The sequence below is a fragment of the Schistocerca gregaria genome, chromosome 2 (genome assembly GCF_023897955.1).
Source record: "Schistocerca gregaria isolate iqSchGreg1 chromosome 2, iqSchGreg1.2, whole genome shotgun sequence".
Classification (NCBI taxonomy): Eukaryota; Metazoa; Arthropoda; class Insecta; order Orthoptera; family Acrididae; genus Schistocerca; species Schistocerca gregaria.
Window position 1 is genome coordinate 987,476,830 of NC_064921.1, and position 27,822 is coordinate 987,504,651.

General features: G+C 39.6%; 2 protein-coding genes across 4 annotated transcripts in view; one reads left to right on the forward strand and one right to left on the reverse strand.

Annotated features, from left to right (window-relative positions):
* Positions 1-27,822, forward strand: part of LOC126335478 (tRNA 2'-phosphotransferase 1) — a 103,652-nt gene that overhangs the window by 49,934 nt on the left and 25,896 nt on the right. Inside the window, exons 3-5 of one of the 3 annotated variants that reach the window (XR_007564881.1) lie at positions 8,715-8,946; positions 25,545-25,753; positions 25,881-25,950. Coding sequence is in view for 1 of the 3 variants with exons in the window: in XM_049998796.1 (XP_049854753.1) it covers positions 8,715-8,946; positions 25,545-25,669 (357 nt within the window). In the remaining 2 variants the exon portion in view is untranslated. Of the gene's footprint in view, positions 1-8,714; positions 8,947-25,544; positions 25,806-25,880; positions 25,951-27,822 lie in introns of those variants that run through there. The other 2 variants (XR_007564882.1, XM_049998796.1) reach the window with 2 other exon arrangements.
* Positions 25,785-27,822, reverse strand: part of LOC126335477 (nucleolar protein 10) — a 54,521-nt gene continuing 52,483 nt past the window's right edge. Inside the window, exon 14 of the mRNA XM_049998795.1 lies at positions 25,785-26,024. Coding sequence (XP_049854752.1) covers positions 25,893-26,024 — 132 coding nt within the window. The 3' untranslated portion in view covers positions 25,785-25,892. The remainder of the gene's footprint in view (positions 26,025-27,822) is intronic.

Here is a 27,822-nt window from a genome sequence, read left to right on the forward strand (position 1 = left end):
CCAATCCTTCAAATCTTGCTTTATGTATGTATTTTTTTTTAATTCCTTGGTACATAAGTTCCACTGTTCCTTCTTCTAAGTGCCTCAGTTTGTCTGGCAACTGTAATTTATAAAGAAATGGTGCAGACTCTTGTTTCAAACTACTTATGTTGTATTTCATAGCATCCACTGTCCTTGGAATATGGCAGAAGCCCAATATAATGTGATCCGATACAACACAAATTCGTATATAATGTGGTATAAAGTATGTCCTCCAAAATAAATTATCATTTATGAATGATTTTTGCACTCACAGTATATTTTATAAATTTGACAAAAGTCTTCTTACAATCTGCATGTAGCCTTTCTGCAGTATAATTTACTGCTCCAATCTACAAGCTCTCTAAACGATGACCAAAATAAGTGGGCATATGTAAAATCAACCTTCAGTATGTCTTATCAACATACGAGCATTGTTGCTGGATAGAAGTTTTGAATTCACATCTCACAATTAACACTGTAATGCAGTCAACAAAGTGATTACGCAATAGTTCTCGGCAGTAATCGAAATGAACACAGCCATCATGTGGATCATAAATTATTCGTTCATTGTCTAGATTTCTGTGTGGTTGTTATGTCGTCACAGAAATGGAAATTTTATTCTGCGAGCTATAAACTAAAAGTTATTGATCGTGTGAAGAATGGTGAAACAAAAGCAAATTTATCATGCGAGTGTGGTGTACCTGAACCAACATTCAGCACATTGGGGGGGGGGGGGGGGGGGGAAAGAAAGAGCAAACTTAGAAGTTTTCTAAACACAGTTGAATGTGACGTGAGAATTGGCAGAAAAAGCAGTAAACTAGGAAAAAGACAGTGAACTTGACAAATGCCTTTATTGGTGGTTTTTAATAAAGAGAAGTGAAGGTGTACCACTTTCCGGTTCAATTATTTAAGCCCGTGCTGATAAATCTCACTTTGATTTACATGGCAACAAATATTTTATAGTTTCCAATGGATGGTTTTGGAGATGGAAATGTCACCATTGAAATTGCCAAACAACCATTGAAGGAGATCAAGCTCTTTTGTCAGTGTATCTGATTCACAGTTTTGTGAAATTCTACACAAAGTAGTGTTTGCTGAAAATGTAAATGATTATAAAGAGCATAATGAAATGGCACTTTATTTTCAATTGCTTCCAACCAAAACTCTCAATACGAAAAAATAATGAAATAAGGCGAGTTTGAAAATGTATAAATGCACAATAACCCTCGTCTTTGCCACAAATAAATTGGGGTGCCATAAGTTGAAACCTCTTTGTACAGGTAAAAGTAAAAGCCCGGGATATTCCAAGCATGTATACGTACCAATATTACAATACACTTAAAGGCATTCAAAGAATGTTTGGATGACATGTGACATTTTCAGCTATTGGTTTCAGGAAGAGATTGTTCCATCAGTGAGCAAGTACCTAGGGACACTTAAACTGAGAGAGGGCGCTCTATTAGTCCCTACTCACTGTCCAGATCATCCACCTGCTGTTGTGTTGCAATCACAAGATGGAAAAATAAAAACTTTGTTTTTGCCAGAAAACCATGGTGGTATTAACTCAACTGCTGGATCAGTGTATAATATGTGCACTCAATGCTCATTATTACCATGAAATGCTCACTTCAATAGAAAATTCAAATGAGGAAATGGAAATGTTCTTGATATCTGTAAATCTTAAGTGTGTTGTTTCTTCAGAAGTCTTGGTGTGGCAAAGCATCAATGTGACCATTACTAGGAATTGCTGAACCAAGTGTTCCATTGAAGAAAATGCAACAGATGAATGCTGCAGTGACATAGATTCCAACAGTAGTGACATCCAGTCAGCATGTCATGTTCTACAGTGCAATATTGATCTTGAAGACTTGAGCTGTTGGATAGTCATCGACAAAAAGGAACTGATTTTGGGGACTGTAGACGACGAGAACATTATTGACTCAGTTTGAAATGAGAGTAGTGAAGCAGTTGAGGAGGAGGATGATGAAGTTGAAGAAGAAAGTGTATATTATATTTCTAGTCCATGTGAAGTACTGGATAATATAAATAGAGTGCTATGTGGATGGAGCGACAAAGTGAACCAGACCAAATTGAGTTGTTGCACCTTACGAGCATAAAACAGTATGCACTAAAGAAACTGCATGAAATGACCCACCAAAGAAAGCTGACTGACCTCTTTAATGCTGTAGAATAATGATGTACTGTAGCTTGCAGGAAGTGTTGTAAATTATCACCCAGTACTTTATATGATGATGATGAAGTTCCATACTCCATGACGGAGCATAGGAGAACGATGCGGGAGACCCGCACCACTGTACTAGGCAAGGTCCTAGTGGAGGTGGTTTGCCATTGCCTTCCTCCGACCATAATGGTGATGAAGATGACACAACAACACCCAGTCATCTCGAGGCAGGAAAAATCCATGACCCCACCGGGAATCAAACCTGGGACCCCGTGCTCGGGAAGCGAGAACGCTGCTGCGAAACCACGAGCAGCGGACATATACCATATTAAAAATCGTTATTGTTTGGGTGATGTTTGAGTGAAGCTTGCCTAGTTGCTGTACCCTATTTTGTCAGTTTCCGAAGTGTTTTACATCTAATGTTCTTTAAACTTAAATACAGTGTGGTGCAGTATGTATATTGTATTATGTGTTCTTCCTAAATTTCCATGTCTAGTTTGTCATTACGTGGTTTACTCTTGATATACTGTGGGTATGCTGTAACTCTGGAATAAATCAAGTCCCCCAACTACTGTATTATATCCAGCTTCTACTGTATTTGCCCCTTTAATTTGTTTTTTGTTCCTTGGATGTTACTATCATCTGCCACCTAATGGGAAGTGGTCTGAGCCATATTCTGCACCCCTGTAGGCTCTAACATCTTTCGTTCTTAAATTGAAATTTTTATTTTGAATAATGTAGTCCGTTATTGACCTGATATTTATGGAAGGACTCTCCACGTATGCTTGCAGATCTGCTTGTGAGGAACAAAACCCTTTAAATTCTTCAAGGACAAAGTCTCACGTTTGTCAACTAACCCTTCCTCAGTGTAATTTACTGTCTCATCATACAGGGTGTTTCAAAAAGAATATATGTATTTCATATGCATATATTTATTATTAAACTTTAAGACATACGCATATGAAACATTACACACATATTTACGAACCTCTCAAGTTCAGATTACAGATGTTCAATATGTCCTCCATCAGCGAAATGAACAATATCACATAAATACTCAAATTCCTCCCATACTTGAGCAAGCTTGTACTTTGTCACTGATGTTATGGCAGTATGGATCCGGTTCTTCAACACTTTCAGGTTCTGCGGGAGTGGTGGTGCATAAACATTTTCTTTAACTAAACCCCATAGGAAGAAGTCAGAGAGTGTCAAATCCGGTGACCATGGAGCCCAGCTGAGACATGGTTCAGTAGTTTCATTCAAATATTCATGCACTTGGTGACTCCAGTGAGGGGGTGCCCCATCTTGTTGAAAAATGAAGTTGTCTTTGTGCAGCCTCAAAAACAACCAGTTTTGTAACAGCGAGATACTGCTGACCATTAACCATGTTTCCATCAAAGAAGAATGGGCCGTAAGCAGATGATTGATATATCGTATAAAACACATTGACTTTGGGTGAATCTCATACATGTTCAGTGGCTGCATGTAGGTTCTGTAGGCCCCAAATTCAAATACTGTGTGTGTGTACCTGACAATTAACATGGAAAGTCGCTTCATCACTGAACACGATGCATTGTGCGAAAGTGTTATCATTGTCAATAGCATCAAGAATTGTTGTTGTTGTTGTTGTTGTCTTCAATCCTGAGACTGGTTTGATGCAGCTCTCCATGCTACTCTATCCTGTGCAAGCTGCTTGATCTCCCAGTACCTACTGCAACCTACATCCTTCTGAATCTGCTTAGTGTACTCATCTCTCGGTCTCCCTCTACGATTTTTACCCTCCACGCTGCCCTCCAATGCTAAATTTGTGATCCCTTGATGCCTCAAAACATGTCCTACCAACCGATCCCTTCTTCTAGTCAAGTTGTGCCACAAACTTCTCTTCTCCCCAATCCTATTCAATACCTCCTCATTAGTTACGTGATCTATCCACCTTATCTTCAGTATTCTTCTGTAGCACCACATTTCGAAAGCTTCTATTCTCTTCTTGTCCAAACTAGTTATCGTCCATGTTTCACTTCCATACATGGCTACACTCCAAACAAATACTTTCAGAAACGACTTCCTGATACATAAATCTATATTCGATGTTAACAAATTTCTCTTCTTCAGAAACGCTTTCCTTGCCATTGCCAGTCTACATTTTATATCCTCTCTACTTCGACCATCATCAGTTATTTTACTTCCTAAATAGCAAAATGCCTTTACTACTTTAAGTGTCTCATTTCCTAATCTAATTCCCTCAGCATCACCCGATTTAATTTGACTACATTCCATTATCCTCGTTTTGCTTTTGTTAATGTTCATCTTATATCCTCCTTTCAAGACACTGTCCATTCCGTTCAACTGCTCTTCCAAGTCCTTTGCCGTCTCTGACAGAATTACAATGTCATCGGCGAACCTCAAGGTTTTTACTTCGTCTCCATGAATTTTAATACCTACTCCAAATTTTTCTTTTGTTTCCTTTACTGCTTGCTCAATATACAGATTGAATAACATCGGGGAGAGGCTACAACCCTGTCTCACTCCTTTCCCAACCACTGCTTCCCTTTCATGCCCCTCGACTCTTATTACTGCCATCTGGTTTCTGTACAAATTATAAATAGCCTTTCGTTCCCTGTATTTTACCCCTGCCACCTTTAGAATTTGAAAAAGAGTATTCCAGTCAACATTGTCAAAAGCTTTCTCTAAGTCTACAAATGCTAGAAATGTAGGTTTGCCTTTTCTTAATCTTTCTTCTAAGATAAGTCGTAAGGTCAGTATTGCCTCACGTGTTCCAACATTTCGACGGAATCCAAACTGATCCTCCCCGAGGTCTGCATCTACCAGTTTTTCCATTCGTTTGTAAAGAATTCTCGTTAGTATTTTGCAGCCGTGGCTTATTAAACTGATAGTTCGGTAATTTTCACATCTGTCAGCACCTGCTTTCTTTGGGATTGGAATTATTATATTCTTCTTGAAGTCTGAGGGTATTTCGCCTGTCTCATACATCTTGCTCACCAGCTGGTAGAGTTTTGTCATGACTGGCTCTCCCAAGGCCGTCAGTAGTTCTAATGGAATGTTGTCTACTCCGGGGGCCTTGTTTCGACTCAGGTCTTTCAGTGCTCTGTCAAACTCTTCACGCAGTATCGTATCTCCCATTTCGTCTTCATCTACATCCTCTTCTATTTCCATAATATTGTCCTCAAGTACATCGCCCTTGTATAAACCTTCTATATACTCCTTCCACCTTTCTGCCTTCCCTTCTTTGCTTAGAACTGGGCTGCCATCTGAGCTCTTGATATTCATACACGTGGTTCTCTTCTCTCCAAAGGTCTCTTTAATTTTCCTGTAGGCAGTATCTATCTTACCCCTAGTGAGATAAGCTTCTACATCCTTACATTTGTCCTCTAGCCATCCCTGTTTAGCCATTTTGCACTTCCTGTCGATCTCATTTTTGAGACGTTTGTATTCCTTTTTGCCTGCTTCATTTACTGCATTTTTATATTTTCTCCTTTCATCAATTAAATTCAATATTTCTTCTGTTACCCAAGGATTTCTAGCAGCCCTCGTCTTTGTACCCACTTTATCCTCTGCTGCCTTCACTACTACATCCCTCAGAGCTACCCATTCTTCTTCTACTGTATTTCTTTCCCCTATTCCTGTCAATTGTTCCCTTATGCTCTCTCTGAAACTCTGTACAACCTCTGGTTCTTTCAGTTTATCCAGGTCCCATCTCCTTAATTTCCCACATTTTTGCAGTTTCTTCAGTTTTAATCTACAGGTCATAACCAATAGATTGTGGTCAGAGTCCACATCTGCCCCTGGAAATGTCTTACAACTTAAAACCTGGTTCCTAAATCTCTGTCTTACCATTATATAATCTATCTGATACCTTTTAGTATCTCCAGGGTTCTTCCACGTATACAACCTTCTTTCATGATTCTTAAACCAAGTGTTAGCTATGATTAAGTTGTGCTCTGTGCAAAATTCTATTAGGCGGCTTCCTCTTTCATTTCTTAGCCCCAATCCATATTCACCTACTATGTTTCCTTCTCTCCCTTTTCCTACACTCGAATTCCAGTCACCCATTACTATTAAATTTTCGTCTCCCTTCACTATCTGAATAATTTCTTTTATTTCATCGTACATTTCTTCAATTTCTTCATCATCTGCAGAGCTAGTTGGCATATAAACTTGTACTACTGTAGTAGGTGTGGGCTTCGTATCTATCTTGGCCACAATAATGCGTTCACTATGCTGTTTGTAGTAGCTTACCCGCATTCCTATTTTCCTATTCATTATTAAACCTACTCCTGCATTACCCCTATTTGATTTTGTGTTTATAGCCCTGTAGTCACCTGACCAGAAGTCTTGTTCCTCCTGCCACCGAACTTCACTAATTCCCACTCATTACAAAATCCCACATTTGTGTTTGTCATCAGGGCACAGAGCTTGTATGGCTTCATAACCAACCGAAACATGCCAAATTGTTGTTGTAGGCCGTAGTAACTCCCTACGGGAGTTGCGCTTCACAAACTCGAGAACACAAAATGATTACTGCTGCGGGGTAGCCATTTTAAACTTGTGACAGTTACCAACCAAAACAGAATACAACTGACATCTAGTGGCTATTAATATAAATTAGACTACGAATTTGTTTCTCCAATAGCCGAGCCGTGGGGCAGTGATTGATAGTTTTGACAAAATAATACTTTCTAATAAAATAATACTTTGTAATACAAATATTCTTTTTGAAACACCATGTATATTCCCACTACTCCACAGTCTGTGGCAATCCCTACTTTTCCACTAAAATTTTTCTCGCTGATTCTTATGCTTTCTAGTACACTTGTTTTACTTTTCATAAAAGTCATCTTTGACTTTGCTTTTAGTGTCATTTATAGGTGCCTTAGCCCCAACAACGATAACTTCATGGGCATATTTTGAGATTTCTACAGTCTTTATTATCTCACCAATTTCCATCCAGCATTTGATATCTCTTCTGTGGTTTTTATGGATGGCTATTGAAATCCTTCTGTTTGCCCTTTCCTCCCTTTTAATGCCACTGTAAAAGATGAATGTAATCTGCTATATTTTCATTTCCTTTCCCCTTGACCTATCTTTCACCTTTTTTTTTTTTTTTTTTGACGCAATTCAAGTGCCTAACACTATTGTTAGAGTTATTTGCTTCCATGCATTTTTCACCAAATAATAAGTTTTATAAGTATCATATCCTTTTCCTTGAAATCTGCAATCTGCAACACTTGATTTAATACACTGTAAATATAAGGTTTCCTTATAAACACGTTTTATTTCTTGACATACAATTAGCATAATGTTATGGCCACATCTTCTCAAATGTTGTGGTACCCCTCTAATGGCATTGCTACTTCCTAATACATCTACGTTGTGTGTTAAATATTAGATGTCACCAAGTGATCTTTTTTCAGAAGTTCTGTCAGTCTTATAGCCTTGGCACTGGCTTGCACTTTTAATTGACTGCAATACCATTGGATCATGTATGAGCCATTACTTGCTTGATTTGTCTCAATTATGTAAGTCTTGGCAGTTTTAATCTTTATTGTAAAATCTCCTTGAGCTGTGTCTGCTAAAGGTCCCAGCTACACACATATATTTATTTCTGATACTCCTGATCTTCATTTGAAAAGGATTTTTATATGGCTTGTATACTGACATTCCTATACAAGATGAAAGTTCAATGATCTTTATTTTTTTTATCATCACATTTATTATAGTTGGTTACAACTGTGATGCTAAATCTGTTTACTATGGAACTTCCACACTGTTCATGAGATTCCTTAGTGACAAGCATTGTTCCAGGAACTCATTGGTAAATTACATGTTTCGTAAACCAAGAGACTATCACCATTCTATTTCATGCAGAGAGAGAAAATAACAATGTTCCTTATTGCACAGTATTAAAAGATCAGCAAAAAGATCATCTGTTATGTTACTGGTGACCATTCCATTTTGAAAATGGGGAGTAATTTTGTGCTTTGATCAGCGTAATCCAAAGTGATCAAGTCTGTTTGCTTTTTGGAGGCACTTCCTGTGTTTACAAATAAAGTTATATTAAGAACGGACAATTTGTAGCTGTAGTCCTCTTACTATGACATGTAATATTAAAAGAACAGATAATAAAAATCATTCACAAATATTTCATGCTTCTTAAAATGTGACTAATGGTGTATTTATATCATGGATAGATTAGTGAATATTTAGTTTTATTTTTCAATAAACTTTTCTTAAAGGCTCATCACAAAGGTTTTGGCCACTATTATGTTACAGATGTTGCTAAGACATATATGTCACAGTTTTCAGAAGCACTATGTAGCTCCTTTTGTTGCAGAAATTATTTTGGTGTTTGTTTAAAGACATGGAAATTAAATAACCTGTCATTGACATCAATTATGTTTCCCGTACCGTAAAACTTGGAAGTTAGCTCCACTTTCCCAGCATAATAAAAGTGTAACCTGTAGTAGAAGATACTAATAATCATTTTCTACAGGCCATACAGAAATTGGATCTTGATCCAATACTAGAATCTGCAAACACTCCTGTGGTTATACATGGAACATACAAGAAGCACTGGGAAAAGATTAAGCATGAAGGTCTAAGTCGCATGTCAAGAATGCACATTCATTTTGCCCCTGGTGAGCCTGGCAAGGAAGGAGTTATAAGTGGCATGCGTAAATCAGCTGATTTGTATATCTACATTGATATGCCAAAAGCTCTTGCAGGTAAATAGCTATGAACACTATACTGTATGTCCATGTTTAAAAGTCAAAAAATAAACACAACAAACTAAACTGCTCAACTGAGGGGGAACTATGGGAAATAGTGAAATTCAAGTTACAGTTCCCATTTTCAGTTGTGCAGGAATTGTGTGTTTGATATGCTTAACTAAAAGTTGTGAGTTGTTTTCTGTTATAATTTCTGATTCTTGAAATTTATGCATTGTTGTAGTACAAAGCTCAAAGAAACAGACCTTTGGTAACTTGGTTTTTATTCTGTGAGTTTGTATGATTATAAAAAATTGCTTAAATGTAGAAGTGTGTTCCTTGCTATGTGGTTTTGGAGTGTGCATCCCTTTCAGGTTGACATTTAAAACAGTTGCACTTAGTCTGGAAGACGGGAACTTCTCTCTTGAAAATTGTTAGAATTTTGCAAGATCTGCAATCGTGCAATGTTTTGTGTCGCTAAACCATGGTGTTGTAGGAAACATGATTGCATACTGTTTTGTAGGACCAGACAAGACACTAAACATTGAATAAACTGCAGGCCAATTAATTATAATATGATGATGGCAGTAAATACCAGATAACTATTTATAATAAATATATACATTTTTATACAGATACACATGTTCTCAAGTTGTCATGAGTTCACAGCTTTAGTTCCATGTTTGAAATCTAGTGAGAAGCTTCTGCAGACAAATTGTAAGGGTCTTCCATTGATCCTATGGATGCTCTGAGAGAATGTTCAAATGTTATATGATGTACAGGTTGCAGCTCTTCAATGTGTACATACTCAGGAGAGGATTTCCATCCTCATTGGTGCAGCAATGCTCCACATCTGCCACAGTCAGTTCTGATCCACGTAGTATGCACCAGTGTCATTGGGGTAGATGAAAATCTGTTAGTTGCTCCCAGACAGTTTTAATTAGTTGGTGATGCATCAGGGAAGTTTAATCCTGCCATTGATTTCTCCAGTAGGGTGTATAGGGGGACAAGGAAAAAAATATTCCCGGATATCCCGTTTAAAAAATATGCTTTTTCTGTCCTAAGTGACAGTAGGTTTTCCGTCGATTTTCCCCTCGGAACTGTAAAACTTATCAATCCTTTGAATGGTTAACGTTTTATACAATTGTGTGGAACTTCCCGGAAAAAAAAAAGAAAAGATGGGTCAGAGAAGTTTTGGAGAGACTTTTAATAAAAAAAAAAAAAAAGAGAGAGAGAGAGAGAGAGAGAGAGAGAGAGAGAGAGAGAGAGAGAGAGAGAGAGAAGTTTTGGAAAGATCTTTGATTTGCAGCAACATATATGCACCAAACACAGTGCGTTAGTTTCCGGAGCGTTGAAACCGAGTTTACGATGTCCTTTTGTAAGGTAATATTGATTTATTTAATTTTTTTTTTTGCGGGTGTTGTACTTTAAGACACATCACACAAATGTGCCAGTAAATTTAAAATTCTGACATAAATGTCTCAGCTCGAAATTCTTGTATGTGGCTGACCCTCAAAATGTTCAGTTTCGAACGCTCTGTGATTTAGATATCCATCCCACTTTCTCACACGTAACGTAATTCATCTTGCGTAAAAAGAAATTTACTTTGAAAGAAACGCTTTTCTAACTGCCGTTCACAATACTATCCGGAGACTGTTAGAAATAGGTTCGATTTACCAGTTGCCAGAGAGCGCCAGAAAAACAGGCATTATTGTGCGTGTGCAACTGTAGTGGTGTAGGAAGCCCGCATGTTCGTGTGTATAAAACACTAAAAGAGCTTACATTACACCGTAAAAGAAACTGGGCATCAGAGGATACTCCAAAGAGCATCGGAATTTTGTAAACCATACTAAAATGCATAATTCGCTTGAAGTGCAAATTGGCTTTTTCCAGATTCACTATCAAGTGGGTCCCATCTGATACTAAGCTTTTCAGTGTGGTTTTTGGGTTGTAAATTTTCTTGGAGTACCAGTACTCTGCGATCTCACTTTTGGTCCTTTATTATGGCATAATGCCATATATGGCAGAAGATAATAATATGCACTCGAAATTCAGCGAACAGTTGGAACTAGGCAATACTGTAGAATGAAACACTTCGTTTAAAATAAAATGATTGCCTTAGCGGAAAGATTAATAAAGCCAATTTTTTTAGCAAATTTACAAAAATAACTTTACTGTTCTGCAAGGCAAATGCTTGACTGCTACTAACATCATCATCATCATTTAAGACTGATTATGCCTTTCAGCGTTCAGTCTGGAGCATAGCCCCCTTATAAAATTCCTCCACGATCCCCTATTCAGTGCTAACATTGGTGCCTCTTCTGATGTTAAACCTATTACTTCAAAATCATTCTTAACAGAATCCAGCTACCTTCTCCTTGGTCTGCCCTGACTCCATGAGTCTCTTGGGTAACCCTGCTTCTCGCATGCGTGTAACATGACCCAACCACTAAGCCTGTTCGCCCTGACTGCTACATCTATAGAGTTCATTCCCAGTTTTTCTTTGATTTCCTCATTGTGGACATCCTCCTGCCATTGTTTCCACCTACTAGTACCTGCAATCATCCTAGCTACTTTCATATCCGTAACTTCAACCTTGTTGATAAGGTAACCTGAATCCACCCCACTTTCGCTCCCATACAACGAAGTTGGTTGAAAGATTGAATGGTGCACAGATAACTTAGTCTTGGTACTTACTTCCTTCTTGCAGAAGAGAGTAGATCGTAGCTGAGCGCTCACTGCATTAGTTTTGCTACACCTCGCTTCCAGTTCTTTTACTATGTTGCCATCCTGTGAGAATATGCATCCTAAGTACTTGAAACCGTCCACCTGTTCTAACTTCCTCCTATTTGGCACTCAATCTGTTTATATTTCTTTCCCACTGACATTACTTTCGTGTTGGAGATGCTAATCTTCATACCATAGTCCTTACGTTTCTGATCTACCTCTGAAATATTACTTTGCAAACTTTCAATCGAATCTGCCATCACAACTAAGTCATCCGCATATGCAAGACTGCTTATTTTGTGTTCACACATCTTAATCTCATCCAGCCAGTCTATTGTTTTCAACATATGATCCATAAATAATATGAACAACAGTGGCGACATGTTGCAGCCTTGTCTTACCCCTGAAACTACTCTGAACCATGAACTCAATTTACTGTCAACTCTAACTGCTGCCTGACTATCCATGTAAAGACCTTTAATTGCTTGCAAAAGTTTGCCTCCTATTCCATAATCTCGTAGAACAGACAATAACTTCCTCCTAGGAACCCGGTCATATGCATTTTCTAGATCTATAAAGCATAGATACAATTCCCTGTTCCACTCATAACACTTCTCCATTATTTGCCGTAAGCTAAAGATCTGGTCCTGACAAGCTCTAAGAGGCCTAAACCCACACTGATTTTCATCCAGTTGGTCCTCAACTAATACTTGCTCTTTCCTTTCAACAATACCTGAGAAGATTTTACCCACAACGCTGATTAAAGAGATACCTCTGTAGTTGTTACAATCTTTTCTGTTTCCATGTTTAAAGATTGGTGTGATTACTGCTTTTGTCCAGTCTGATGGAACCTGTCCCGACTCCCAGGCCATTTCAATTATCCTGTGTAGCCATTTAAGACCTGACATTCCACTGTATTTGATGAGTTCCGACTTAATTTCATCCACCCCAGCTGCTTTATTGCACTGCAATCTATTGACCATTTTCTCCACTTCGTCAAATGTGATCCTATTTCCGTCATCATTCCTATCCCATTCTACCTCGAAATCTGAAACATTACTGATCGTATTTTCACTTACATTGAGCAACTGTTCAAAATATTCCCTCCATCTGCCCAAGGCATCCACAGGATTCACCAGCAGTTTTCCTGACCTGTCCAAAATACTTGTCATTTCCTTCTTACCTCCCTTTCGAAGACTGCTAATTACACTCCAGAATGGTTTTTTGGCAGCTTGACCCATAGTCTCCAACCAGTTTCCAAAGTCTTCCCAAGATTTGTTCTTGGATGCTGCAATTATCTGTTTGGCTTTGTTTCTTTCTTCAACATAGCTTTCTCTGTCTACCTGAGTTCTAGTATGTAGCCATTTTTGATACGCCTTCTTTTTCCTTTTACAAGCTGCCTTGACTGTGTCATTCCACCAAGCTGTTTGGTTCTTCCTGCTTTTACACACTACTGTTCCAAGACATTCTTTAGCCACTTCTAGTACTGTGTCCCTGTACCTTGTCCATTCCTTTTCCAATGACTGTAATTGACTACATTCAACTACCTGGTACCTTTCTGAGATCGCTGTTATGTACTTGTGCCTGATTTCCTTATTCTGAAGTTTCTCCACTCTTATCCTCCTACATACGGACCTGACCACCTGCACTTTCGACCTCACAACCTCAATTTCACTGCAGATTAAATAATGATCAGTGTCATCAAAGAATCCCCTGAATAAACGTGTGTCCCTCACAGCCTTCCTGAATTCCTGATCTGTTATTATATAGTCAATGACAGATCTGGTTCTCCTGCCTTCCCAAGTATACCGGTGAATGTTCTTATGTTTATAAAAGGAGTTTGTGATGTTTCCCATTCCTGTTGGCCTCCATATCCTCTCCAAATTTACCCATAACTTTTTCATACCCTTCTGTTCGATTTCCAATCCTGCCGTTAAAATCACCCATGAGCAGAACACTGTCCTTGTTCTTTACTCTGACAACTACATCACTGAGTGCCTCATAAAAACTATCCATCTTATCTTGATCTGTCCCATCACAATGCGAATATACTGACACAATCCTAATTTTCTTGCTAGACACTGTAAAATCTATCCACATCAGTCGTTTGTTTACATACCTTACTGCAACTACGCTGAGTTCCATTTCTTTCCTGATGCAAAGCCCTACACCCCATTGTGCTATTCCTGCTTTGACTTCTGACAGGTAGACCTTGTTTTCTCCCACTTCCTTTTCTTTCTCACTCCTTACCCGAATGTCAGTAACAGCTAAAACGTCCAGCCCCATCTTACTTGCAGCCTCTGCCAGCTCTATCTTCTTTCTAGAGTAGCCCCCATTGATATTAATAGCTCCCCATCTCATTACCATTAGTTTGCCAAGTCGTATCTTAGGAGTCCCTGGTTTGTCAGTTAGAGGTGGGACTCCGTCACCTCCAAAGGTCCGAGGCATTTTGCTCTGATTGTTGCCAGCTTCATATTTAAAGTACCAGGGAAGCAGGTTGCTAGCCTTACTTGCCCTGAGTCCCATTGGCTATTACCCCTAACGGTTGAGGGACTAACCGGTGGATTTGGTAGTCTTTATCGTATGAGCACAAAGGTGACCACGACTCAGAATATGTCTGAGATGCCCTGCCCTGTTCCAAACTAACTGGTATCTCGACTGTCGGGACCACTTACTTGGCCACTCATACATTGCCCGTGGTTCATGAACTAGGACATGACTACAGGAACCCACACCATGAACCACTAACTTGGAAATAAAATAAAATCAGAAAATTGAAATTAATAATATATTTTTGCCCTGTATCTTAATTCACTTGATGGCTCCCGGCCACAGTATCTGTTTTGTTTTCATTTGACGTGGGAGCTGTAAATGAAGAGAAGCAGCGAAATTACTTAACATAAACATGTGTCATGTGAAGGTTAACCCACTCCCCACTACAACTCGGACAACTCTGGGCAAGCGTGAATCTGGCAGCTAGGGCGCGGAAGAAAATTTTTTCTCGTTTGCATCTGGCTGCTTGCTGCCTACTACCGATACACCTAACAGCCAAGCTTCAAGTCGCGGGAGAAGGTACTGCTTATACGAGAGTCAAATGCGCATGCGCAACAGACCGCTGGCAATTGGTCAAACGAACCTAACGTTAACAGTTGTGACATTATGCTCATAGCAAGCAGTTTATTGTTACGGAGAATTCAGTCTGCAACCTACGGCCTTTCACATATTTTTGTTATTTGCAGACGCTTGTGCATGCACGGTGTTTTGTTGTTATAAATTGCACATTTCCTGTGCCACTTAAGTTTTATTTTTTTTCCCTCTCGTTCATATTTTCTTGCTGCAGCATCATTCTCTAGTAGCAGGATACAATAACATTCTTTGCTAGAGAATCAGTTCTGCAGTCAAAATTACAAAAATTTAACTGAAAGCTAAAACAATGAAAAAATCAGTTCTGCAGTCAAAATTACAAAAATTTAACTGAAAGCTAAAACAATGAAAAATTCCCGGAATTCCGAAAAATTCCTGGGTTTTTCCCGGATTTCCCGGGTCGTGTACACTAGAGATGGGCAAAATGAAACACGTAACTGTTTCGAAACAATGTTTCGAAACAAATGAAACAGTACAGTGTAATGTTTCGATACGCTGTTTCAAAACAGTGAAACACTTTGTGTTTTATAATCTAATAAACCTACACATTATCCGTATGAGTGTTTGGAAAATTCAGACCAATGGACCTATCTACGTGATATGGCCATTAAGTGCAACAATCCAACACCAGGCATGCTCAAAGGGCTCAAATTGGCACTCTGAAAGGAAATGAATAACATGGTGATGATATCCTTTGATGGCTCTGAGCACTATGGGACTTAACGTCTGAGGTCATCAGTCCCCTAGAACTTAGAACTACTTAACCCTGACTGACCTAAGGACAGCACACACATCCATGCCCGAGGCAGGATTCGAACCTGCGACCGTAGCAGTCACACGGTTCCGGACTGAAGCGCCTAGAACCGCTCGGCCGGTGATATTCTTTGATGTGGTTACACCACAATGTGCATTAAACTTAACAACAATGTGCTGTTTCATCTTTCCATGATGTAGGTGCACCTACCAGAAGCAGAAAAAGAAGAAAAAAAATCACAGTTGTGGAGAGAAAAGGTTCATGTCATTTTTACAATCATCAGAAATCTCACCACTGTTTCACTGGATCTAGACTTGGTGACTGCTGAATGGCATGTGACTACTACTTGGATTATGAAAAGCTGATGGAACTTCTCCTTTTGTACTGAAACACTGCACCAGCTCTCACATTAGTGAAATCTATTGGCTTTTTGCAAACTGACCATGAGTGATTGCTGCTTGTGCATCTTTTTCACATGGTCGTTTATAAATTTTTGTTCTCTAGGACTGAAGAAAATATGCAAAGGCAGTACTGTTCTTTCCTTTAAGAAGTTTTAGATTCTCACACCAATATGTATAATGACTCTCCCCAAGGAGGATAGGCTGATATATTTTCCTGTACCTCCAAGGAATGAACAATTACTGAAACATTCATGACACACTGGAACAAATTCATCTCAACAGACTAAGGTGAAAACTTTAAGTATGGCCAACATTGGATCTAGTAGTCATTTACATAACAGCAGAATCAAAGTCTAGATGCAAACCATGTTCAAGTAAAGCCAGACGTGATATGCAGTCTGTGAATGACAGTAGCGAGTTAGTAGGGACTAAAAACATTGGATGCCATCAATGAAAATAATTTCTAGAGATGTGGATTGAGTCATAGTACCCATTAACAAAGGAGAGTACAAGTCTTTAAAACTTATTCTGTACACTTTATTAACAATAAATTATGACTATAATGCTTAATTTTATTTGTAGCCAAAAAGGTTCAATATAACCTAACCTGTTAACTTAGCAGGAAAACAGCTACAGAGTACTTGATGGCTCAACACAAAAGTTTTGTCTCAAGTACAGATAGTGTTGAGGATCAGTGGACAAAGTTCAAAACCATCGTACAATATGCGTTAGATGAGTATGTGCCAAGCAAGATCATAAGAGATGGAAAACTGCCACCGTGGTACAACAACTGAGTTAGAAAACTGCTGCGGAAGCAAAGGGAACTTCACAGCAAACATAAACATAGCCAAAGCCTTGCAGACAAACAAAAATTACGCAAAGCGAAATGTAGTGTGAGGGGGGCTATGCGAGAGGTGTTCAATGAATTCGAAAGTAAAGTTCTATGTACTGACTTGGGAGAAATTCCTAAGAAATTTTGGTCCTATGTCAAAGCGGTAGGTGGATCAAAACAAAATGTCCAGACACTCTGTGACCAAAATGGTACTGAAACAGAGGATGACAGACTAAAGGCCGAAATACTAAATGGCTTCTTCCAAAGCTGTTTCACAGAGGAAGACTGCACTGTGCTTCCTTCTCTAGATTGTCGCACAGTTGACAAAATGGTAGATATCGAAGTAGACGACAGAGGGATAGAGAAACAATTAAAATCGCTCAAAAGAGGAAAGGCCGCTGGACCTGATGGGATACCAGTTCAATTTTACACAGAGTACGCGAAGGAACTTGCCCCCCTTCTTGCAGCGGTGTACCATAGGTCTCTAGAAGAACGAAGTGTTCCAAAGGATTGGATAAGGGCAAACGTCATCCCCGTTTTCAAGAAGGGACGTCGAACAGATGTGCAGAACTATAGACCTATATCTCTAAAACTATAGACCTATATCTCTAACGTCGATCAGTTGTAGAATTTTGGAACACGTATTATGTTCGAGTATAATGAATTTTCTGGAGACTAGAAATCTACTCTGTAAGAATCATGGGTTTCAAAAAAGACGGTTGTGTGAAATCCAGCTCGCGCTATTTGGCCACGAGACTCAGGGGGCCATAGACACGGGTTCACAGGTAGATGCCGTGTTTCTTGACTTCCGCAAGGTGTTTGACACAGTTCCCCACAGTCGTTTAATGAACAAAATAAGAGCATACGGACTATCAGACCAGTTGTGTAATTGGATTGAGGAGTTCCTAGATAACAGAACGCAGCATGTCATTCTCAATGGAGAGAAGTCTTCCGAAGTAAGAGTGATTTCAGGTGTGCCGCAGGGGAATGTCATAGGACCGTTGCTATTCACAATATACATAAATGACCTGGTGGATGACATCGGAAGTTCACTGAGGCTTTTTGCAGATGATGCTGTGGTGTATCGAGAGGTTGCAACAATGAAAAATTGTACTGAAATGCAGGAGGATCTGCAGCGAATTGATGCATGGTGCACTGAATGGCAATTGAATCTCAATGTAGACAAGTGTAATGTGATGCGAATACATAGAAAGTTAGGTCCCTTATCATTTAGCTACAAAATAGCAGGTCAGCAACTGGAAGCAGTTAATTCCATAAATTATCTGGGGAGTACGCATTACGAGTGATTTAAAATGGAATGATCATATAAAGTTGATCGTCGGTAAAGCGGATGCCAGACTGAGATTCATTAGAAGAATCCTAAGGAAATGCAGTCCGAAAACAAAGGAAGTAGGTTACAGTACGCTTTTTCGCATACTGCTTGAATACTGGTCAACAGTGTCGGATCCGCACCAGATAGGGTTGATAGAAGAGATAGAGAAGATCCAACGGAGAGCAGCACGCTTTGTTACAGGATAATTTAGTAATTGCGAAAGCGTTACGGTGATGATAGATAAACTCCAGTGGAAGACTCTGCAGGAGAGACACTCAGTAGCTCGGTACGGGCTTTTGTTAAAGTTTCGAGAACATACCTTCACCGAAGAGCCAAGCAGTATATTGCTCCCTCCTACGTATATCTCGCAAAGAGACCATGAGGATAAAATCAGAGAGATTAGAGCCCACACAGAAGCATACCAACAATCCTTCTTTCCACGAACAATACGAGACTGGAATAGAAGGGAGAACCGATAGAGGTACTCAGGGTACCCTCCGCCACACACCGTCAGGTGGCTTGCGGAGTATGGATGTAGATGTAGATACAGTGAAAAAGAGTGCTGCTTCATCAGTTATCCTCTTCACACACAGGATAAGTAAATCTGGGCTTTGCTTCATTTCTACATATGTACTATAGACATTCATATCATTCAACATAATAACCCCAAATTTTTAAAACCTATGTTTTGGATATTCAGCACATTGTGTCTCAGGATGGAAATTACTTGAAAAAACGAGTCACAAATAATAGCTATTTTTTATTTTAAATGTTATTTTCACCCACAAGCCATATTTAAACACAATTTACATTTGGTGGTAAGTTTTAAAACTGTTTCTATTCACTACTAGGCACAGATGGACTTTACAATTAGTGACACACTAATGTTTTGACAACACGAGGAGAAGTGCGAAACTGGATTGCATTCACACTTCTCTCTCATCAGATGAGTTACGTGACAGGTCTAGCCAACCCTCTTCTCTTCATAATCAGCTACGTCAATCTCCCAAAAGCTTCTTCTCCGAAGACATAGCTGGTTATAAGAATTTAAAAGGCTCTACTTTTGAAATAATTGGGTACTCGTAGAAAACTTTCAGTTCAAACATTGTATATTTTCACTTCAACAGGAAACCACTTTACCATTTCTTGTATAAACATTTGAACTATGTTAAGCCAACTGAGTCATCAAACATTAGACTCTATTAATATACTTTTATGTCATGGTTGGTTTAATAACCACCACAAATTATTAACATATCTCGCCTCTAGTGAGTTCCTTACATGAAGTAAGTGAAAGTCTCTGTTCAGTCCATGCTTCATCTGTCTCTTTAACAATTATCACTGTACCATAAACCATGGAATATTACACAAACACTCCTTGTCCTTTTAATACAGCTTCCAAGGCTTGACCGGCAAACACTTGTTGGTGCTACTTGTCTGTCCTCCCATGACAAACGTCACTCCTGCGCGCGCCCACACACACACACACACACACACACACACACACACAGAGACGCGTTGCGTAGTAAATAGGCTCTCTCACTTATCTATAAAACATCGCGTGTTCGAGGCGGCAGAAGGTCGAGTGGTTCCAGAAGTTATGTGGAAATTCTCGAACCACTTCATATCCCCCTCCTTAGATTGAACACGTGATATTTTATACATAATCATTATGTACATTAATATCGTACCTAGTAACAATCCACATTTTAAAAGTAATCATTTACTACATAAGTTTATACACACCATTTTTTTTTCATAACTCCTTGTACTCCATAGAGCAGGCTTCCGATTTTTGTCTTTCCACTGATTATTTACTCTACTTTGTTTTTTAGAATGTAAGGCTCTACTTATGATATCATTCTGCATTACTCTTACTTATGAATGGTGAGGACACACTCTTCAGCTCCAGGTGTCATGGACACTTAAATATTTCGTCCTTTGTTCTAATTTTTTGTACTTTTTTTTCCCAGTGCTGACATTATTTGATGCCGTTTGCAATCTGGAGGGACTCTAGGAAAAATGAACATGTTCTTTCTGACATTCATAAAACCTAGTAGCACTAGTGGTATATAGAATCCAAACTTACCAGTATAATTCCTACCAAACGTGTGACTTCTGTCATGATACTGCCCTTTTTCCTTTAGGAACAGTACAGGTGTTGCGCAGTAAATAGGCTCTCTCACACTTATCTTTAAAACATCGTGTGTTCGAGGCAGCAGAAGGTCAAGCGGTTCCAGAATTTATGTGGAAATTCTCGAATCACTACAACACTGTTACATCCAGGCATTCTGCAACAATGATTCTTTCCATCATTTACTATATCAGACATGAGACGGATTCCTGATGTTCTTTTCTGTTTAGATGGATGACTACTGATAATGGGGCTTCTGATTCAGACACTACTTCTTCATATGTTGTTTGAAAAACCATCAACCACTCTCAAATGTCTGCTTTGAATTTCAGATAGCATGACGACATATGTTCCTCAATGCAGCAGAGTCTTTCCTGTATTCTATGCAGTCCGCAGCACATGCAAATTCAAAGAAATACAAGATCCTTTTTACTGTCCCCTTTCTTGCTTTTGCTTGTCTGTAAGCGGCAGCCACTCTATCCAACAAATCAACTGTACCCATATTTGCTTTGTATTGTGATACAGTGAGTGGTACTGGTTCATTAAAGCAAGAATGATCCTCCTTTGACCATCATCTACGTTGTGATGTGGGCATTTTGCTATCTGCGGATGATAGGCTTAAAAAATTTTTGATCGCTGTTCCAAAAATGTTTATTAAAATTGCTCACAGGCTTGTTGTCGAACAATTTAACAACAGCAATTTGTCCATCACCTCACACAGAGTAGTGAATAGCAGCATGGCCCCCTCTTCTTTCCATTTCAGCGTATGCAAGGAGTCCTCAATATGGATTGTTCCTGTTACTTGACAACACGCATCTACATGTAGGGCATCAAGTAACCCTTCTGATGTAAAATAATGGTCCATGTAAATCTTGCATACTCGAGGCAATGATCTGGCAAGTCTCATTATCATTTTCCCACCAATATCGAGACGATGAGAGCCCTCTATGATGGTGTCACCTTTTCCTTCATACACAAAAAAAAAATCCTTGAGGCCACATGGGTTTTGTTTATCTCACATATTGCCTCATTTTTGTAGAAGCCCACAAGGGATCATTTGTTCATAAATCAAAACACTTTCGTTTCTTGGATTATGAAGACAGCCAAGGATGAACCTTCAAAAATTTATCTTTGATTTTAAGTTCTGCTGCCACAGTTTCACATACAATAAGTTTTTTTTTAGTTCCTTATTGAAAGAACCGGCCTCTTAAAACATGTTTGGCAACTTTGGGTACACTGGTGGCATCTACCAAGTACACACGTATTCTGGGATACCCTAAATATGACACTGCAACACACACACACCAAAAAATCAGAAGTTTTTCTTTATGAATAAAGTATGCCAATTTAAACACGAGCTCAAACACGGATTCAGGAATATATTTTACGAAATAATGCTATGTTTGTTTCCCTTGGCACAGGGATGCATCAAATTTTGGAGCAGGTGGAAGAGGCTTAAAAATGTCTGTATGATGCCAGGTAGGCTCACCTCTGGTCATGTAGTCCAGTTTTAAAACACTGGTAATCACTATCCTCTTCAGATTTACTCAACATTTCTCATCCAGTGCTGGTCACAAGCAGAGTAAATGTCTGTTCAGCATCGTCTTCACTTCTACATCAGAGGTAGCACTATCCATGTCCAAAGTTGCTTGTCATAGTAAAAGAAATTAATGCAAATATCACTAACCTGCACACGAATTTTTAATTAAAACTAATTCCAAATTACACACAAAGAAAAACTGCACCCCCACAGTCCCATTGTGTTATATACGACACATTAAGATTCAGTAAATAAAAAAAATGCAAACTTGGCAGATATTATTTCAAACGTCATATCTAAAAAAACTCTGTTCTATCCTAAACATGGTTAAATTAAAAACAGGCAATATATAAAGAAATGAAAGTATAGTGTTCATACTTAAATGACTTTGCTTTGGCTGTGCTCTAATCCATTTACACGTCTCAGGAAAATGGCTCACAGGTCAGTGCACATGAGCAAAACCACTATGAAATCAGATTTCTGCCACTCCTCACATCTAGTTAGGCCTCATCGCATAAACACTACTGCTCTGTCAGCTGAAAAATAATCGATTTTGTGTGTTGTATACGACACGCAGGATCCGAAGAGTTTACAATAAATAACTGCTTTCTTATTTATTTATCATGTGATTACACTTACTCAATTCACAGCAATATTTACACAATAAAGCACAAAAGGAATATTCAAATGGAGAGGCACTGATGATATCCTCCAGTCTCCATTGAAACATCTTTAGAGGCATTGCTCTCCAATGTGGTCAATGGTCTGCTCCGAAGCTCCACAGTCACGAAATGGGGAGCCTGAGTGTCCCCAGTTGTACATGAAGGAATTCTTCTGTGTCCACATCAGTTGACACCAGATTCTTTTAGGCATTTGCAGCCTGACATACATGTGGCAGTCTTTGAGACCATGTTGGTGTTTCTCCCTGCCTCCTTCCACACATCTTCAGTTTTGGATGGCTGGATCTCACGAGCTGTTCAGAATGGCTTATTTGACTTGAGGTCTGGATGCTGGGTGGACTGAGCACAATTTCCTGGGCAGATACTCTTTAGAAAAACTCTTTAATATTTTCCGATTCACGAGTCACTGCTTCTTGTCATCTCAAATGTGGTGGAGCAATGTTACTGAGAGAAAACAGCCAAGATAGGGGAGTTTTTCTCAAGGTGCCCGTTATGATTTTCATGGTATTGTTCAAATGATGATCTATGTTACTGACATGCACACCCTTGTACCATACTGGTGTGCTGTTCAGTCACAGAATATACAAGGCTGCTGTACAGATAATGAGCCCCACAAGAAGTTACAGTTAGCTTCTGGATAATGTTGTTCTTGGTCTTTAACTTTTCTGCAAGTGAGTGAGGTGAATCCTGAATGATCCATTGTGATTCCAAGATACTTCGGGTGAGGGAGGGTGTTTTTTTTACAGAAGGTGACATTTAGTGGTTGGTTTGCTAAGCAACTGTTGAAGTAGAAAGCTGTCACTTCAGTTTTTGTAGCATTAGGACACTATCTCCAGTTTCTGTAATAATCACCCAAGTAGTCTCAGGTGTGGGCACATTTTCTCCATCATCTAGGGTATAAAATAAATAGCTGCTGTTCTTTTTCATATTGGTAGCTTAATATTAATTTATAAGGAAATACACTCCTGGAAATGGAAAAAAGAACACATTGACACCGGTGTGTCAGACCCACCATACTTGCTCCGGACACTGCGAGAGGGCTGTACAAGCAATGATCACACGCACGGCACAGCGGACACACCAGGAACCGCGGTGTTGGCCGTCGAATGGCGCAAGCTGCACAGCATTTGTGCACCGCCGCCGTCAGTGTCAGCCAGTTTGCCGTGGCATACGGAGCTCCATCGCAGTCTTTAACACTGGTAGCATGCCGCAACAGCGTGGACGTGAACCGTATATGCAGTTGACGGACTTTGAACGAGGGCGTATTGTGGGCATGCGGGAGGCCGGGAGGACGTACCGCCGAATTGCTCAACACGTGGGGCGTGAGGTCTCCACAGTACATCGATGTTGTCGCCAGCGGTCGGCGGAAGGTGCACGTGCCCGACGACCTGGGACCGGACCGCAGCGATGCACGGATGCACGCCAAGACCGTAGGATCCTACGCAGTGCCGTAGGGGACCGCACCGCCACTTCCCAGCAAATTAGGGACACTGTTGCTCCTGGGACATCGGCGAGGACCATTCGCAACCGTCTCCATGAAGCTGGGCTACGGTCCCGCACACCATTAGGCCGTCTTCCGCTCACGCCCCAACATCGTGCAGCCCGCCTCCAGTGGTGTCGCGACAGGCGTGAATGGAGGGACGAATGGAGACGTGTCGTCTTCAGCGATGAGAGTCGCTTCTGCCTTGGTGCCAATGATGGTCGTATGCGTGTTTGGCGCCGTGCAGGTGAGCGCCACAATCAGGACTGCATACGACCGAGACACACAGGGCCAACACCCGGCATCATGGTGTGGGGACCGATCTCCTACACTGGCCGTACACCTCTGGTGATCGTCGAGGGGACACTGAATAGTGCACGGTACATCCAAACCGTCATCGAACCCATCGTTCTACCATTCCTAGACCGGCAAGGGAACTTGCTGTTCCAACAGTACAATGCACGTCCGCATGTATCCCGTGCCACCCAACGTGCTCTAGAAGGTGTAAGTCAACTACCCTGGCCAGCAAGATCTCCGGATCTGTCCCCATTGAGCATGTTTGGGACTGGATGAAGCGTCGTCTCACGCGGTCTGCACGTCCAGCACGAAAGCTGGTCCAACTGAGGCGCCAGGTGGAAATGGCATGGCAAGCCGTTCCACAGGACTACATCCAGCATCTCTACGATCGTCTCCATGGGAGAATAGCAGCCTGCATTGCTGCGAAAGGTGGATATACAGTGTACTAGTGCCGACATTGTGCATGCTCTGTTGCCTGTGTCTATGTGCCTGTCGTTCTGTCAGTGTGATCATGTGATGTATCTGACCCCAGGAATGTGTCAATAAAGTTTCCCCTTCCTGGGACAATGAATTCACGGTGTTCTTATTTCAATTTCCAGGAGTGTAGTTACGTGCAGCTATAACAACAGACTTGTTTACAATAGACTACTAGTTTTCATGGTGCTTTACAGTTAACATCTTCTTACTACAAAAATAACTGAAATTTTCAACCTTGAATCAAGATAACTATAATTTGCAAAAGGAATGACCAATGTTTCTAAGTTTCTTTTGAACTGATTGAGAATCACATTTTCTTGCTTTATGTTAGACAGCAGCGTGCTGAATACCTTTTCATCAGAGAACATAACTCCTCTCTGAACCCTGACAGGGAGGCAAAGTCACTTGAAATTACTTTTTGTGTCTTTTATTGTGCTTGTGCAGATTATAGTTCAGGTTTAACTGAGTTTTACTATCACCAACTCTCAGAACAAGTTGTAAGAATAAAGCTGGCGCGCTCTCTCTCTCTCATATCTTCCTCCATTTTTATAAGGTGATCCCATGCACAGCTAATTTAATGGAATATTTGGCACATGTTTTGGTAATACTGTGAGAAAACAGGTTTTCTTCCTAGTTTATAAACAATGATGGCAGCAGAGGTAAGTTCAATGAAACAGGTTTCATTAACAGTCACGAAGTCTGTTACTGAAATGTCACTCAGAATAAATTCAGATACTTGCTACATAGTTCAAGAAATGTGGCCAATTCCATATAAGTTTTCAAATGTCACTGATCTCTAATTCTTGTATTGTTGCAGATGGTTTGAAATTCTACAGATCCTCAAATAATGTTATACTGAGCCCAGGAAATGACAGTGGGTTGATACTGCCAAAATACTTCAGAAAGGTTACTGATAAACATGGAAGAGAATTAGAAAAATGAAAATTTCATTTTGAGTGTGACTCAACGAATACAGCAAACATGTAAATATGTTTCTCAGATCTGTACAGACAGAGAAGAAAGGAGGTAAACTAATTTCTGTAAATAAAAATGCACATTAATTGTTTCTAAAAAATAATTATATATATTTCTGTACAAAATATACACTGCAAACAAAATCTTTATCTGTAACTAAAGATCTTCCAATTTCCAGCAGCTTCTTATCCTACAATGTTCGTCTTCCCATCCAGAACTTGGACTTCCCTTTGGTACGTAGGCCTCTTGCAGGCCTTGAAAGTTTACGTCGTTCTTCTTTATGGAGCTCTGCTTGCTTTTTCATTTTTGAATATTTGTCATTCTGAAATGTACCAGGAATTCACAGGTGTAATTATGGGTTACAAAATTTTTCAATGTAAGTTGTAAAATTAAAGACATATTGTAATTAACAATTTAATGAGGTGACTTAATACACCTGTCAGGAATTCGAGGAATAGCACATTTGCCGTCAGGTGCACAAATTCATTCTTTATTTTCAACTGGTTTCGCTCTTAGTGACCATCTGCACAGGAACAAAAACAGTTATACATTAAATGGATATGCAATTCCAGGTTCCAATTGGGTAAGTTGAAAACTATCACAGCCAAAAAATGTTTACAGAACCACGTATAATAGGCCATGATTTCAATACCAGCATAAAACTGACTTAGGTATGAACCTTAATGATCATTATGTTTAACCAAAGGGAAATCAACTTTGTGATGGTATTGAAATCATGGCTGTTACATTTTATAACTGTTTTCAACTGATCCAATGGAAAGCTGAATTGCATATACACCTAACCTTTTTTCCTTCCTGTGAGATGATCACTACAACCAATGTTGTTGTTGTGGGCTTCAGTCCTGAGAGTGGTTTGATGCAGCTCTCCATGCTACTCTATCCTGTGCAAGCTTCTTCATCTCCCAGTACCTACTGCAGCCTACATCCTTCTGAATCTGCTTAGTGTAGTCATCTCTTGGTCTCCCTCTACGATTTTTACCCTCCTCACTGCCCTCCAATACTAAACTGGTGATCTCTCGATGTCTCAGAACATGTCCTACCAACCGATCCCTTCTTCTCGTCAAGTTGTGCCACAAGCTCCTCTTCTCCCCAATTCTATTCAATACCTCCTCATTAGTTATGTGATCTACCCATCTAATCTTCAGCATTCTTCTGTAGCACCACATTTCGAAAGCTTCTATTATCTTCTTGTCTAAACTATTTATTGTCCATGTTTCACTTCCATACATGGCTACACTCCATACAAATACTTTCAGAAACGACTTCCTGGCACTTAAATCTACACTCTATCTTAACAAATTTTTCTTCTTCAACTATAACCAAAACTGATAGAAAATAAAGAATAACTTTTTACAGCTAATGGTAAACATGCCATCCTTCGAACTTATTATAATACTTCTATGACACACCACCGCACTGGCTGAGATTATGTGTAGATGTCTATAAACACCTGTTACTTCATGCTTGGGTACACAGTCTGCACCTGAAGGCTTGTCCGCAAGTCAGTCATGCTATTATGGTTGCTTTGCCATAACTCATTTCTTCAGACAGCTTTTGCCAGTTGTAGATAGCACATGCCAAAACTTGTGAAGAAATACTGACAGCCACAAATGAATTCTTCCCCTTAACAGGAAACCCAGGACAGATCACCCTCAAAGCTCCTGCTTATAATGCATCACTACAAGGCACTTTCAACATTCACTTCTGGAACAATATCCCAAAATCCCTTCCTAAAAACAATTGCCCCCAGAAAGAATATTTTGTCTCACCACATGAATAATGCCAGTTGAACTTTCTATTGTGGACTGTGTCATGACTTATAACTGAATCATGTTCATAAGTAAAAACATTAATTTACCTAAGTGCAGCTTTGGAGGATGGAAGTCAACAGCAATCAAATGAGTACACTTGCAGTGTCACAGTTCATTTTGCATAATGATACTTTGAAAACATTTGTTTTGTGCCATGCCAAATACTATTTTCAAATGATAATGATCTTCTCTTGACACTGCACTCATACAGATTTGGTTATGCTACTTCATCACAAACATTGCAAGGTCTCACATTTAAAACCAGGAAAGTAGTTTTCACTATTAGGT